The 13,223-nt window shown below is 37.2% G+C and overlaps 1 protein-coding gene across 1 annotated transcript in view; it reads left to right on the plus strand.

Moving 5' to 3' along the window:
- Positions 1-10,659, plus strand: part of kcnj5 (potassium inwardly rectifying channel subfamily J member 5) — a 26,533-nt gene extending 15,874 nt beyond the window's left edge. The window contains exons 2-4 of the mRNA XM_008425975.2: positions 96-175; positions 2,467-3,340; positions 8,765-10,659. Coding sequence (XP_008424197.1) covers positions 113-175; positions 2,467-3,340; positions 8,765-9,135 — 1,308 coding nt within the window. The 5' untranslated portion in view covers positions 96-112 and the 3' untranslated portion in view covers positions 9,136-10,659. The remainder of the gene's footprint in view (positions 1-95; positions 176-2,466; positions 3,341-8,764) is intronic.
- The last annotated feature ends 2,564 nt before the right edge of the window (positions 10,660-13,223 follow it).

The following is a 13,223-nucleotide window of genomic DNA, read 5'->3' on the forward strand; positions in this document are numbered from 1 at the left end:
TATATATATACACACTCAGTGATTATATTCTCAGAAATACTGCAAAATAGGAATGTTTTGCATCTAAGGTAATTAACCTGCTTCATGTTCCACAGGTGTGCTTCAGCTGAGGATGGCAGGAGATTCCCGAGTCCTCATGGACCACAACATGGAGATAGGGGTAACGCCTGCACAGGTAAACTGCGAATCCACCATTTTTCGCCGAAAGGTTGATGTTTGCTAAACTCCAGTAAATAAGATGGGGAAGAATAAGAGGGAAGGAAACCAGGCTGTCAATCTGTGCAGAAGCTTAACAGTACTCAAAGTAAAATGGCTATTAAATATGCAACTGGTGTGCTGTAAAGATGTGTTTGTGTTTTTGAGAAGTGCTGACAAACAAAATATGATTACATTTCCTCAATACTCAGATCAATGCATAATTCAGTTTTGCTAGCACTGAGAATGATAAAGAAAAGACATCCAACACTTGCCTCTATAACAGATGGTGGAGTCATGCTTGTTATCTGCACTCATTCCCCAGCTGACTGGAACTTTTGGCGGATACTCAAGCTCGACAAAAAAAGGCTCAATAAGGAAAAGGAAAAAAATAAAAAATAACTTCCACTTATTGCTGCCATTCTGAGGCTGTTAATTAATTTGTTTATGGACCATCAACCCCAGGTACTGACTACAAAAGGCAGTACTAGTTGAGACATCTACTTCTATGACTCAATTAGACCATACAAGATGAAATGAATGAGCTTGTTTTCATGAGCGGTGTAAAAGAATGGCTTTCTACACAAGATACAAGATTTAAATATTGACTGCTAAAGAAGCACTTGAAATTGCGGGGCATGCTGCTTGTACGTTGTCATAGTAGACTATATAAAAGTGTGGCAGTTGTATCTTAAGGTTGGACCATTCAAGCTTAACTGATTGTCCACTGTAATATCAGCAGCACATGCTGCCACAGCTCAAAATCTCCTGCCCCCTCCTAGGGTAAGTTTAAAAAGTTGCAAGTAGTGAACTTATTGGCCGTGAATTTATAACTTTTATCTTGTGTTTATATGCTTTAATAACATTTCATCCAAACTGATCAAGTTGCTTCAATAAGTTATCGTCTCTCAGTTCTTCATTGAAATGTACCTTAAACAAGGATTAATATGAAGAAAATCAGTACAGTACACCCACATCTGACTAAACATGCATAATTAAACATAGGAGAGCAGTGAAAGTTCCCCTGACACATCAGTGATACTACCTTTAATAAACCTGTCTGGCAGGCTTTAATTGTAGGCTCCGTAATCAAAGGCACTGCAAGGACATTGTAGTGCTTTTGATTCATTTCTTTGCCAGCTAAACCGAGAGTGGAAAGCTCGTAAAGGCCAGCATGAACACAACAGGATGAAAACCTCTCAATGATATCTGCATAATACTGGACAACTATAGACTGCAGGTGTCCAATTAGCAGCAAAGTATATTGAGACAACGACACTTTGTCACAGGTCATAGGTTTGTTTGAAAGCTCCACATGGCTTTGTCTTGATGTATGTTTGTTATTGCTTCACTGCTATATGCTTGTGTGACTCAAAAGCAAAATAAGGTCAGCCTTTGTTGAAATACATCACCGAAAGTGTGAAGCTGTAGTGCTATTTTCATTAACCCTTGTGGAAAATGACATTCAATTCGGCAACAATGCATGGATGCTAATAAAAGCAGCTTGTGTCAATGATATCATAAGGGTATGTTGGAAAAGGATGAAAAATCTGCTCAAGCTAGCATCCCTTAGCATGCAAAAGGAGAGAACACAAGGGACACAGAGGGAGACAGGACACAGCTGTGGAGCCAGACCGCCTTGCTGGAGCGGGGCCAGCACAGACAAAGACCCCGGTGTCCTTGTGCTCTTTTGTCCTTAGTCTCTGCTTCTGTTCAGGTCTGGTCCATATGCACACATAGACTGGCACCTGCAATGTCAGTGGCAACCAGAGCACAGGAGGCAACTTTATAATGCAGCTATTGATTGCATTGGTGTCGCTGCCAGACAGCCAGGTGTAATGTGTGTTGGTTTTTCTAGGATCTCCGAGTAAATCCAATAAAACAAGTTCACTTCTAAAAACTTTACCCCAATAGTTCTAAAACCTTTTTACGACAAAAAGGACCACAATCTGTATGCGTTTTCAGGAGTTTCATTATCACGAGTGATAATATTTTTTGAAATATAGACTGAAATTTGTTGTACCATAAAAAGAACATTAGCAACATTTAATTATGTTTCCATTTTTTGCTTGAAGGTTGAGATTTTAGGCAGCACAAGAACCTGTACTATAGTTTGAGAACCATACACTTACAAAACATAAAGGATGTAAGATAAATTTGTACAGGAAAATAAGGAGATGTTCAGTAAGAGCTTCTTTCAAGCTGTTTGTGCATGCTTATTTTGTTTTACCTTCTGTTTTTTTTCTCTGTCTCTTTTTTTGTCCACCCCAGGTTAAGAAACTCCCGAAACATTTGCGGGAGCCTCAGATCTCAACCGAGCGAACCCACTTGATTTCAGAACCTGTAAAAAAGCCACGACAGCGGTATGTGCAGAAGGACGGCAAGTGCAACGTTCATCACGGAAATGTGCAAGAGACCTATCGTTACCTCAGTGACTTATTTACTACTCTGGTGGATCTGCGGTGGCGCTTCAGTTTATTAATTTTTACCTTGGTTTATGTGGTCAACTGGCTTTTCTTTGGGTTTCTCTGGTGGCTTATTGCACTGGTTCGTGGAGATCTGGTGCATGGAGATGAAGAGGGCTGGACCCCCTGTGTGGAAAACCTCAACAGTTTTGTCTCAGCTTTCCTCTTCTCTATTGAGACAGAGACCACCATTGGGTATGGCTATCGCGTCATTACAGAACGATGCCCTGAAGGTATTGTGCTGCTCTTGGTGCAAGCCATCTTGGGATCCATTGTCAACGCAATTATGGTGGGGTGCATGTTTGTCAAGATTTCACAGCCAAAGAACCGCGCCGAGACCCTCATGTTCTCAACCAACGCCGTCATATCGGTGCGGGACAACAAGATGTGCCTGATGTTTCGAGTGGGGGACTTGAGGAACTCTCACATTGTGGAGGCGTCAATTAGAGCGAAGCTCATCCGCTCACAGCAGACCAAAGAGGGGGAGTTCATCCCACTCAACCAGACTGACATTAACATCGGCTTTGACACGGGGGATGATCGGTTGTTCCTGGTGTCGCCACTCATCATTTCTCACGAGATCAACGAAAAGAGCCCCTTCTGGGAAATGTCCATGGCACAAATGGAGAAAGAGGAATTCGAAATCGTCGTTATCCTTGAGGGCATGGTTGAAGCCACAGGTATGAAGAAGGAAACAAATGAGAAAGTAGAATTGAAGGATATTCCAAGAATTAATAATGCATTTTGTTTACAAAGATAAAGAGTACAAAGTGACATTAATAATGGATGGATGAGTAGAGGAAATGGAGAGGAAATAAAGGTGTTCTACGTATTTAATGTTGTAATTTATAAAATGATAAAAGGCTAATTGACTTTTCTTGGAGCATCAAAAATATTAAGACATTTAGTTCCGTATCATTAAAGTTGTAATGAGGATTTGGTATTTCATAAGCTGATGACTGCTCTTCAATCAAAAGGCCTCCGTGTAATTTTCTTAAATGGGACGTAAAACTAAAACCTACAAAAGCATTTCAAGTGTTTCCTTGTGCTCTCAGCCGCCCTCATCCCCATTATTGCTACTTAAAGGTTTTGTCTTTGATTGTGTTTATTTCAAAATGAATAAAGTGTAGCTACCCACACTACCGGTTTTTGTTTTGGGTAAATTCTGAGGTTCTGGTTGGTTACATTTACAAGGCACGTATAACAGGAGCTGCTGCTGTGAGTAGTCAGAGGACAAGAATCCATAGTAAAATAGTCAGAATGTTGAAAAACAATCCCAGTAAAAAAATAAATAAATAAAAATAAACTAAACTGTATTTCTACACCAAGAATAAAGTTCTATTGCCAGAAGAACTGGCATAAAATTCCAGTTAATGATTGGAAGAGAGAATCTATAGGAAGAATTATTGTTGATATTCTGTAACATAGTAATGTGCTTTGAATTTGTCATTTTTAATGATTTGTGTTTCAGTTGCTCTCTCCCACATGGACAGCTGTCTAAACGCAAAATGCACAAGCCGTCCATTTGATTTTCTTTTGTGTTATTCAAATTTCTAGAGTGCATTGAACACAATGCAGAGATATGTCAAGTTTTCAGCTCATAGCTCCGCAAATAAAATACCTTTGTTCTTGGATATCCAACTAAAAACTGAAAACACATATGTTTTTGCAACATTCTTCTTTTGTTTGTCTTTTGACAGATTCATAGGTCAGTGCAAAGATAGTGAGAAAATAAAACAAGATAGTTTAGAACAAGAAAATATAATTTATGTATCGGTAATAAAAAATGCTGAAGCCTTCCCAAAAAAACTATAAAAGCTCTTCAGAATGTCACTTGATAAATACCCCGTAGAATATTAGAGTGTTAGTGTGACCCTTGTGAACTTTTAGTTAGCTTGGTAAAAACCAACCCCTTATTCTGCTCGTTGCTTTGTACAGAGGGTCTGGATGCTTACTGGAAATTGCTTATAATGTAAAAAAAAACCACCTCCCAACGCAAAGAGAATTGCTGAGCCACAACATATTTCCAACTTTTATTTCTCAATGTTTATGGCCAATACAGATTGAATGACCTCTACTGCCATTGCAAAACTACAACCACAGGCAGACTACAGTTCAAAAATAACACAGAAAATGACATCATACTTGTTGAAATTTATTCTGAGAACTCAAGCTAATTGGGAAACGGTTCCAAGAGACATTTTTGTAGATCATAAAATGCTACGTGTTCCAAATTTCATAATACTCAATCGAAGCATGACTTGGAGCTGATCAGGTACTGTACAGGAATTAGGCCCTGTCCACTGAATATTTGCATAAATATGTTGAAATTGGTGCAGACCACATGATATATGTGTAAATTAAAGCTAGACTTATGGCTACAGTGTGATGTCTGCCTTCACTATTCCGCCAAGCCATACCGCCCAGTGAAAAGTTTCTGTTTTGGATATCTGGTGAGATCGACTGTGTCCCATATGACTCAATCTCAAGTGAGTAGGTAAATGTGACCAGCAAGAGACCTTTCCATGTGACTTAGATATCTTCAGGTTTATACCTGTCAAGTTTTTAACTTGAGAATATGGGAAATGTCGCCGATGCTCTTGTTGTTGGACACCCCATACTGATCAATCAACATAGTTCAGATCTTCTATGCCAAGGAACTTGTGGCAAGAATGCAACGTCTTTGTTCTCTGTAATATTTTGATTGAAAGATGTCCGTCTTTCTTTTTTTGCTTTCTCATGCCGTTGAGCACTTGACTCAGCCACGCTCTCACCTTTCATTTTACTGAGACATCACACTGAGGTTATGCTATCACTGTCCTTGACTGCAAGGCAACAGACAAACACAAATTCCTAAATACCAAATTGTCCACTGTTATATGGAATTTAGTATTTGGAGCAAATGCCATAAGCATGTGAACTTGGTTAAAATGAAGAGTTTTCCATCACAACCATTTTGATATAGAGTTGTTAAAGTATTACCTGACCCAAATACGCATGCTCATTCCTAAACTGCCCTTGGGTATGAGTGTGTGCATGCCAGGTTGTCTGTTTTGCTCTGTGAAGGACTATTGAAGTTGCATGTAAACACCCATTTAGACCTTTTTTAACCCTTGTGCGATCTTAGCTTTTGTTTACTCCCCTTGTCTTATGGGTCAAAAATGCTAAAACCCCAAAATAAAGCAGATTAATTGAATTTTAGATCCAAAATCTATTTTGCATGGTGAAACAATCTGTTATTTGTCATTTTAACTCAATTTAATTCATTTTTTTTTATCATGTATGTTTTTGCTACATTATACAAAAAGATGATCAACAGTATTACACTCTTTTTTTCTTTCTACCACAGAGTGTCATAGCAGTTTTCCTTTACATAGTAAAGGTTTATTATTGTAATTATATAAATGTGAACCTATTACTTCTGAATTAATTGCACTAAAAGTGAAAAAAAGTCAACAATTTGGAACTTTTTTGTCAATTCTTTAATATTTTTTTAGGAAGTGAATTATAAAAATACCTCTTGTATTTGTATAATTCACTTTGCCTCTACGTATGCAAAGCAGGCAAGACAACAAACAAAATGTTGTTTGTTTTTGTGAACAATTGTCAACATCAACAGAAGAGTTGATGTTGACAACTTCAGCATCTTACGTTGAATAACATAAGGTGTTGAACCTCCTGCAAAATATTATGAGATGTTCGACATGAGATGAAGAACATCTTCTGCTCAACATAAGATGGATAACATAATCTGCATAACATAAGATGGAGAACATCTCAACAAAAAATGAAGTAGATGTAGGTATTAGAGAGAGTCTGTGTGTGGCCTTTGAACTCTTTTTCTGGTGTTTAAATGGTTTTATAATTCACGGGTCCAAAATGACCCATAAGACAATCATTATACCCTAGTGGTGTACAGCCCACATGGAAATATAGACAAAAACAAAGTATCACTTTTTCTAATGATGGGGCTTTAGGGAATTTAGGAAAAGTCATAAAATTTCAAGTCGGAAAAAGATTGTTTAGGGTATTTTTCCTACAGCTAAACATGCTAATGGGTCACTTTTGACCCGCAAGACACACAAGGGTTAAGTGAATAGAGTTGACAACAACTACTAAGCACAAACACACTTTTGCGGTGGCAATAGTGATTTGTTCTCACTGTACATAAAGTCAGTTAACAATGGACTCAATTAAATGGTCTCAATTAAATATTTTCACTTCCATCTTTGCTTCCATCTAAAGAAGATGGTATCTATCAGGTAAAAATGAAAGATAAATTTCAAAATTATTCTACAATAATGAAGCAAAACTGTTTTAAATAACGAAATAAAATGAATATTTTTTTGTTTTTGTTTTTTTTATATCTGGAAATTGTATAAAATAAATTGGTCCGAAAAATATTGTTATACAATTGCAAGCAATTTTTTTTTAGAGAAGATGAAAAAGATCCCACCAATCTAACTCCATGAATCTCACACTAACAATTTCCCTTTTGGTCTTCAGGGTTTGTAAAACAAACTTTGCTGTCTGCCGACCATTTATTTCACTAACACATTGTCGCAGCAAATGTTTGCATTTAGAGAGTAAAAGTTTTTCTTCTTTATTTCATAGTAAAACATTCCTTTCATACATATTTTATTGTGTTGCTGCTATATTCCTCTTCATTTTATTAAATCAAATGAAAAACAATACATCTCCACAGTTGATTCACGGACCTCCAGTGCAGCAGTGTATCTCATCCGGTGTGTTTTATTATTTTAACAAGCCATATACGGTACGGCATTTGTTTAACAGAAAACTGAGTCACCTGTTGTTTTGAAGAAAGACGTTGTTTGACTACAGCGCAACTAACAGTACGTTCTGAAAAATATGTGATGAGGCTGCAGTTTGTTGTAGAAGTACAATGTTCTGCCAGAGGCCAAGTTATGTGCTCTATGTGTTTCCGGCAACAGTTTTTTGTTTTCATTATTTGATGCTTCCAAACCTGAGATGGAGGGTTTAGGTTTTTGCCCGTAGTAAAATTATTTATACAGAAAATAAGACTTGTTTTAAGACATTTCTCAGAATTCATAAAACATCCATGCTATTGTTGAGAAAACAAGAGGCTCTTTTCTTTTTTTTTGTAAGTTAGAATATTTTGCCATCTTTTCATGGAAAAGAACACATTGAGAAGAGACAAAAAGCTAAGTTTTCAAAAAGTATTTTACTGAAATATAACTGTAATGTAATGTATTAATCCCAAAAACTTTGCCTATTTTATTATTTGCTTATTAACTTTGTGCTACAATCTGATCTGAATTGTTTCAGCATTGTGAATGCATTAAGTGTGAATTCCATTGCAATTAGTTTTCTTTTGGGAACTATATCATTTGAAATCACATTAGGTTTTGCTTTGTATTAAAATACATTACTGAATCCTTCATATCCTGTAACCAATAGTTGTGGAAAAATTCTAGTGTACTGTATTTTTAATATTATTTGGATAAATGATGACAGACAGACCACTAGTTATGCAAAGCTGGCATGCCCTGATAGAAGGGAAGCTGTCACCATAGAAAAAGGTAATTCCACAAAGTATTGACTCATGGAGGTTGAAAACAATTAGACAGCACAGTTATCTTTCTCTCTTGCAGTCTGAATTACACACCGACGTGTCTCAAAATGCTGTAGAAAATATCTCAGTTTATCAGACATGCTTTTTTAGTTACCTCACTAATAGTGAGGTAGCTAAAGATTAAGATTTCTTTACTCATGCAATGTGTAGTTCATTGTATGGCTCATTCACTGATTGGAACTATATTGGAATTGTATTCTTGAATTGAGCGATCAAATCTGAAAATAAAATCCTCTCCAGTCAGCAGCCGATTCCGTGGCGGAGCTCTGCATAAAAATTAGGAAAAAATACATAGAAGTTTTTTGATAGAGCTTGACAACATGTGGGACTCCTGTAACTCACCTAAGTTGCACTTAGGTGTGAGTCTGTAGTACATGCATAATAGGTGGCAATAGCTGCTAGTTCTTTGTGGCCTTGCAAGGATTAAGTGTGGAAAATTATAATATGTGCATGCGAATCCATTCATTCCTGTCCATATCTGTTGCAGGAATGACATGTCAGGCTCGGAGTTCCTACCTGGATACGGAGGTGTTATGGGGCTACCGCTTCACACCTGTTTTATCTTTGGAAAAGGGCTTCTACGAAGTAGACTACAACAACTTCCATGAGGTCTATGAGACCAACACTCCCGTCTGCAGCGCCAAGGAGCAAGCCACCAAGCTCCGGGACGAACCACTTTTGCCTCAGCTCCCGCTTCTAAGCCCCGAACCTAAAACGCAAACTTTTGACCCCCTGGACTGCCTGTCAGAGTTGAATCCACTAAGTCAGGATGAAAAGATGGAGGAAAGAGATTCAAGTGACAGGGGAGAGAACAATGGCTTAGCTGCTGCTCTCGAGGAGCCTCCAATCGCTGACTGACTTCCTGACTGCAGCGTTACATCAGCCAAGAAGTCCAGCAAAGTCTGGAGCAGACAATGCTTCTTTTAATCAATGGCCATTTATTTACTCTGCAGTAATTTGAGACAACAGACTTTGTCTCCAGATTCCGACACATGCAATATTTCTCCATAAGAGCATCAATCTATGGCATAGATTGGTTTTGTAGACGAAATATATTACTCATACCGAGGCACACATTTAAAATAACTATAACTACTCTTAGAGTTTGGGGCTTTTTATAACCACAAGGATCACCAAACTGTTATTTCACATGAGATCAAGTTTTAAAGTAAACTAAAGCTGGAAGCCCTGAAAGCACATCATGAGTTTATTGTGGATGCACCAATATTCTCATTTTAAGATGTTGTAAGTCTGCATTTGTGTAAAGCTTCCAGTCACTCCCATTGAGAAAACCTGTCTAAACAGTCACTTTAAAAAGCTCAAATATCTGAGAGCAGCTTGCATGTGATAATAAAATCTTGCTTGCATTTCTTTTATTTTAAAATAAGAGAAATTTTTTGTTTCCTGTTTCTGTCAGTATTAATACAACATCTCTGCCAGATAAAGGTAAAGACATAGAGCTTCTAGTTTGCATAAGAGGAGCTTGGAAGCCACTGAAATGTTACACCTACTGGCAAACAAAGCGCAATTCTGTGTTTCTTTGTTCGACTCTTTTCTCATCGCTGTGCTGTCCTAAACACAGTCGTAGTGTGCTTCTGTGTGTAACGTCTTTGAACCAGTGGGAGAGCTGACCCAAAAGAATCTTACCTAATTTGGTATGCATCGTTTGAGTTTTAAAGGAACCATTATAACAAGCAGAAGCTGACAAATGCTATATATGCTACTGACTTTACTCTTCTGTCAACTATTTGTTTTGGTAAAGAGTTTATTCTAATTGCCATAGTAACTGAATAAATCCCTAAATTCAAGCCACTTTTTTAGGACAAAAAAAAGCACAATTTCATGTAAGGGGATTTAACACTAACTCAACAAACCACAGAGCTGCTGCTGCTGGCTGATGCCTGTCATTCCTACTTAGAAATGGCATTTAGAATGTTTCAAAAAAGAGAAATATTTATGCCCATCTTCAGTTTGAAAGGTTTCTAAGTTTTATACACAGTGGAGTATATTAATATTTCAAATGTTTCACAAGCAAATTAAAATACTGTATGGTTCCTCTTAGACATATAATGCTTATAAATCATGTATAAATATATGTTTCTGCCTTGCAAAAAACTTTTTAAAAAGTGCCCAAATACTATGAAAAAGTGTTCTAACATTTATTGAGTTTATGGACAACTCACTGTTTGATTTTTTCAAAATAAGTTTTTGTCTTGTGACTGAACTTGTAAACATGGTGTTTAAATGTCCTTTTTTCTGTTTTTTACTTATGTCACACCAGAATTAACATGTCAACTATTGCTCGGGTCAGAAGTTTGCATACACTCATGTTCATGAATGTCATTTTAGTTTTTCTGAATGGCCTGCAATTCCTGTGACAGACTGGCGACCTGTCCAGGATGTACCCCGCCTCTCACCCGGAACGTTAGCTGGAGATAGGCACCATCACCGACCCCACTAGGGAAAAGGGTGTATAGAAAGTGGATGGATGGATGGATGGGATTTTCATGGGCTGGATTCAAAGATGCTCCACTGTGTGGCCTGCAGAGCCCCAGATGTTTTTTTTTCAAGGAGGCTAAATGAATTGTGGTCATACTTTCGATACTATAAAAAAATGACAAGTCAACTGAAGTATCATATCATCTGGCACTACATAACTAAAGCAGGTAAACCCCCCACAATCAATGAAACATGCATGAATGGACCATAAACCATAGCAATAGCAAAAAGTTGAAACAATAGCGATAATGCACTTGGGGCGGGCGCAGTTGTTTATATGCTCTCTGAAGGGGCGGCTACGTCTCCCACAGTTTGAAAACCTCTGACCTTTAACGTTAGTGTTTCATTAATTGTCATTAGAAGTCAACACTTGCAGGCATAAATAAAGCATCACTCCCCCTCTTTTAAAGAATCTATTATAAGAAATACAGGGTACTTTTTAAGCATGCAAGTTCTGTAATTTCTACAACATGATGCAGCGCTATCTAATATATTTAGAAGAAGACAAGATTTCCAGAGCTTAAATCACCTGCTCTCAAATCAGTGTTATTTTTCCAGAAGCATATATGTCCATTAAGTGTCTTTCTTTTCACAGTGACATTTTAAGTACCTTATTCTATGTAAGTTAAAAGGCATCTGTTGAACAATACATTGGTTGATATTGAGGGATCATCTTCAATTTCTTAAATGTCATCTGTTTTCTGCGTGTTCTCATGGGATTAAACATGATATGGCCAAAAGAAGACAAACTGTATTCAGCATTTGCTTGCATAAAAAACTGGAAAAGTGTGTGACTGATTTTTTTTATTTTTTTTTACACATGACTTTGCAGGTATACGCAGAGTAATTTGCTTCACTCTGTAAGCTGTCTGGTTATGCAACCCACATATCTGTGGGTAACACAAGTGTCTCTTCAACATATGCTACCTGAAAACTGGATTAGGTCCGCATTTTCTCACCAAAAGGAATTTTCTTGTGTTGAAAGATCTTCGCCTGGCCTAAAGCTTCGGGTAGAAGTGTTTTCACTCATCCTGCGAAGAGATAGAATTGATTCTCACAATGAAATAATTGTGTTGACTGTGAAAAGGTTGTGCAGTTAATAATCAATAATATGTCACTGATATCCATTAGAGAACCTGAACAGTGTCCCTAAAAAAGCTTTGAGTGTAAAGGATTGCACTTATGTGCACAACTATCCACATTACAAATGGATATGTTAGCATTTACCCTTCTCAAAACCAATATTACATCTGTTGCCCATATCTGTTGTTTGCCCTGATCATGTTTGTTTTCCTACATCTTCCCCCAAATAAATGAACACCTACCTCATGAAGAAGACAGAATTATTAATAATGCAAATATGACTCTGACCCCGAAAAACAGTTGCAAGTATTATTGTTTTACTTTTATTTCTTTTATTTAAGCAAAATCCAGTAAAAAAAAATGTGTGAGAGTGGCACAAGGAGTGAACTGAAACTGGAATCAGGCCATCAAGAGTCACATTCGCCATGTGAAGGCAAAAGTAAAGTTAATTGTATTTATAAAATAAAAGTACCTTTATTTTATAAATAAAAATAAAGGTTATTTATTATAAAGGTTATAGTAATTGCTTTGCAGGAATTGCAAGGAAATACAAACAAAATAACAAACCAAAGGAAAGAGCAGAAGAAGAAAAACAATCTAATGTTCATCTAAAGCATGTAAGCTAGGTGCTCCTGTTCAGGGTAGCTAAGGTAGTTTTTTTCTGGATTCTAAGGTAGTTGTTCTAATCCCTGTTCTGGGTTGCTAATTAAGTGTAAGAGGAGTGAAGCCACTCCTTAATCCGAGCAGCCTCTTACCTGAGATTTAAAAAAAAAAGACCAGGTCTGTCTAAGAAACGGACCTGGACTGTTACTTAGTGGTCCAAAGTCCTTCTTCCAGATTAAATTAAAACTTGCATTTCATTTGGAAAGACGTAAACACTGTCTTCAGAAGAATGAGTCAAAGACATAACACCCGTTCAACAAATTCTTACCTGTATGTGTACCTTTCTTATTTTATTGTTTGCAAATGTAGCCACGCAGAAAGAAGCAGAACAAGTGCGACACACATTTTATTATCCACAATGTAACATTGTTGGTTTAAATCTGTTTTTGAATAAAGAAGAGAGCTTTGTACAAAAAATGTCAACAAGAGGTTCATTGCTGGGCTTTTATAAAGGAAGGAACATAATATTGCAAGTTCAGGTAAGAGATACATTGGTCTGATGACTACACAACACAAACAGTAAAAAAAACATTAATTCTGATATTACTTTGAGCACTGACAGTGCGCCAAAAAAGTTCACTGAATCCCAGCAGTGTGCAGTCGAGGCTATTCTTGTCCAAGCTATTAAACTTTGGAGCTGGATCGTCAGCAGGATGACAGTCACCGATTCAGATCTGAATAATGTACGATGATGAATCTGA

The sequence above is a fragment of the Poecilia reticulata genome, linkage group LG13 (genome assembly GCF_000633615.1).
Source record: "Poecilia reticulata strain Guanapo linkage group LG13, Guppy_female_1.0+MT, whole genome shotgun sequence".
NCBI classification, from domain to species: Eukaryota; Metazoa; Chordata; class Actinopteri; order Cyprinodontiformes; family Poeciliidae; genus Poecilia; species Poecilia reticulata.